Genomic DNA, 2,804 nt, shown 5'->3' with positions numbered 1-2,804 from the left:
CCCTCCTTCGCCACCACCTCCTCCTCCAACACTCCCTCCTTCACCACCACCTCCTCCTCCAACACTCCCTCCTTCGCCACCACCCCTCCTCCTCCAACACTCCCTCTGTCACCAACACCTCCTCCTCCAACACTCCCTCCTTCACCACCACCTCCTCCTCCAATACTACCTCCTTCGCCACAACCTCCTCCTCCAACACTCCCTCCTTCACCACTTCCTCCTCCTCCAATACTCCCTCCTTCGCAACGACCTCCTCCTCCAACACTCCCTCCTTCACCACCACCACCTCCTCCAACACTCCCTCCTTCACCACCACCTCCTCCTCCAACCACTCCCTCCTTCACCCACCACCTCCTCCTCTAACACTCCCTACTTCGCTACGACTCCCTCCTTCGCTACGACTCCCTCCTCCAATACTCCCTCCTTCACCACCACCTCCTCCAATACTCCCTCCTTCGCCACGACCTCCTCTCCAATACTCCCTCCTTCACCACTTCCTCCTCCTCCAATACTCCCTCCTTCACCACTTCCTCCTCCTCCAATACTCCCTCCTTCGCAACGACCTCCTCCTCCAAACACTCCCTCCTTCACCACCACCACCTCCTCCAACACTCCCTCCTTCACCACCACCACCTCCTCCAACACTCCCTCCTTCACCACCACCACCTCCTCCAACACTCCCTCCTTCACCACCACCACCTCCTCCAACACTCCCTCCTTCACCACCACCTCCTCCTCCAACACTCCCTCCTTCACCACCACCTCCTCCTCCAACACTCCCTTCTTCACTACCACCTCCTCCTCCAATACTCCCTCCTTCACCACCACCCCTCCTCCAACACTCCCTTCTTCACTACCACCTCCTCCTCCAATACTCCCTCCTTCACCACCACCTTCTCCTCCAATACTCCCTCCTTCACCACCATCTCCTCCTCCAACACTCCCTCCTTCGCTACGACCTCCTCCTCCAACACTCCCTCCTTCACCACCACCACCTCCTCCAACACTCCCTCCTTCACCACTTCCTCCTCCTCCAATACTCCCTCCTTCGCAACGACCTCCTCCTCCAACACTCCCTCCTTCACCACCACCACCTCCTCCAACACTCCCTCCTTCACCACCACCTCCTCCTCCAACTCCCTCCTTCACCACCACCTCCTCCTCTAACACTCCCTCCTTCGCTACGACTCCCTCCTTTGCTACGACTCCCTCCTCCAATACTCCCTCCTTCACCACCATCTCTCCTCCAACACTCCCTCCTTCGCTACGACCTCCTCCTCCAACACTCCCTCCTTCACCACCACCACCTCCTCCAACACTCCCTCCTTCACCACTTCCTCCTCCTCCAACACTCCCTCCTTCACCACCACCACCTCCTCCAACACTCCCTCCTTCGCCACGACCTCCTCCTCCAATACTCCCTCCTTCACCACCACCTCCTCCTCCAATACTCCCTCCTCGCTACCTCCTCCTCCTCCAATACTCCCACCTTCACCTCCTCGTCCTCCTCCTCCAATACTCCCATCTTCACCACCACCTCCTCCTCCAATACTCCCTTCTTCACCACCACCTCCTCCTCCAATACTCCCTCCTTCACCTCCTCGTCCATCCTCCTCCAATACTCCCTTCTTCACCACCACCTCCTCCTCCAATACTCCCTTCTTCACCACCACCTCCTCCTCCAATACTCCCTCCATCACCTCCTCGTCCTCCTCCTCCAATACTCCCTTCTTCACCACCACCTCCTCCTCCAATACACCCTTCTTCACCACCACCTCCTCCTCCAATACTCCCCTTCTTCACCACCACCTCCTCCTCCAATACTCCCTCCTTCACCTCCTCGTCCTCCTCCTCCAATACTCCCTCCTTCACCTCCTCGTCCTCCTCCTCCAATACTCCCTCCTTCACCACCACCTCCTCCTCCAATACTCCCTTCTTCACCACCACCTCCTCCTCCAATACTCCCTTCTTCACCACCACCTCCCTCCTCCAATACTCCCTTCTTCACCACCACCTCCTCCTCCAATACTCCCTTCTTCACCACCACCTCCTCCTCCAATACTCCCTCCTTCAACCTCCTCGTCCTCCTCCTCCAATACTCCCTTCTTCACCACCACCTCCTCCTCCAATACTCCCTTCTTCACCACCACCTCCTCCTCCAATACTCCCTCCTTCACCTCCTCGTCCTCCTCCTCCAATACTCCCTCCTTCACCACCACCTCCTCCTCCAATACTCCCTTCTTCACCACCACCTCCTCCAATACTCCCTTCTTCACCACCACCTCCTCCTCCAATACTCCCTTCTTCACCACCACCTCCTCCTCCAATACTCCCTTCTTCACCACCACCTCCTCCTCCAATACTCCCTCCTTCACCTCCTCGTCCTCCTCCTCCAATACTCCCTTCTTCACCACCACCTCCTCCTCCAATACTCCTTCTTCACCACCACCTCCTCCTCCAATACTCCCTCCTTCACCTCCTCGTCCTCCTCCTCCAATACTCCCTTCTTCACCACCACCTCCTCCTCCAATACTCCCTTCTTCACCACCACCTCCTCCTCCAATACTCCCTTCTTCACCACCACCTCCTCCTCCAATACTCCCTCCTTCACCTCCTCGTCCTCCTCCTCCAATACTCCCTTCTTCACCACCACCTCCTCCTCCAATACTCCCTCCTTCACCCTCCTCGTCCTCCTCCTCCAATACTCCCTTCTTCACCACCACCTCCTCCTCCAATACTCCCTTCTTCACCACCACCTCCTCCTCCAATACTCCCTCCTTCACCTCCTCGTCCTCCTCCTCCAA

General features: G+C 57.5%; 1 protein-coding gene across 1 annotated transcript in view; it reads right to left on the bottom strand.

Moving 5' to 3' along the window:
* Window positions 1-1,239, bottom strand: part of LOC137628587 (uncharacterized) — a 2,986-nt gene extending 1,747 nt beyond the window's left edge. Inside the window, exon 1 of the mRNA XM_068359740.1 lies at window positions 710-1,239. Within this exon, the coding sequence (XP_068215841.1) occupies window positions 710-1,239 (530 nt within the window). The remainder of the gene's footprint in view (window positions 1-709) is intronic.
* Window positions 1,240-2,804: the final 1,565 nt, after the last annotated feature.

The sequence above is a fragment of the Palaemon carinicauda genome, chromosome 36 (assembly GCF_036898095.1).
Source record: "Palaemon carinicauda isolate YSFRI2023 chromosome 36, ASM3689809v2, whole genome shotgun sequence".
Lineage (NCBI taxonomy): Eukaryota > Metazoa > Arthropoda > Malacostraca > Decapoda > Palaemonidae > Palaemon > Palaemon carinicauda.
The sequence above is the reverse complement of the archived record's forward strand: the minus strand, read 5'-3'. Positions and strand labels throughout refer to the sequence as shown.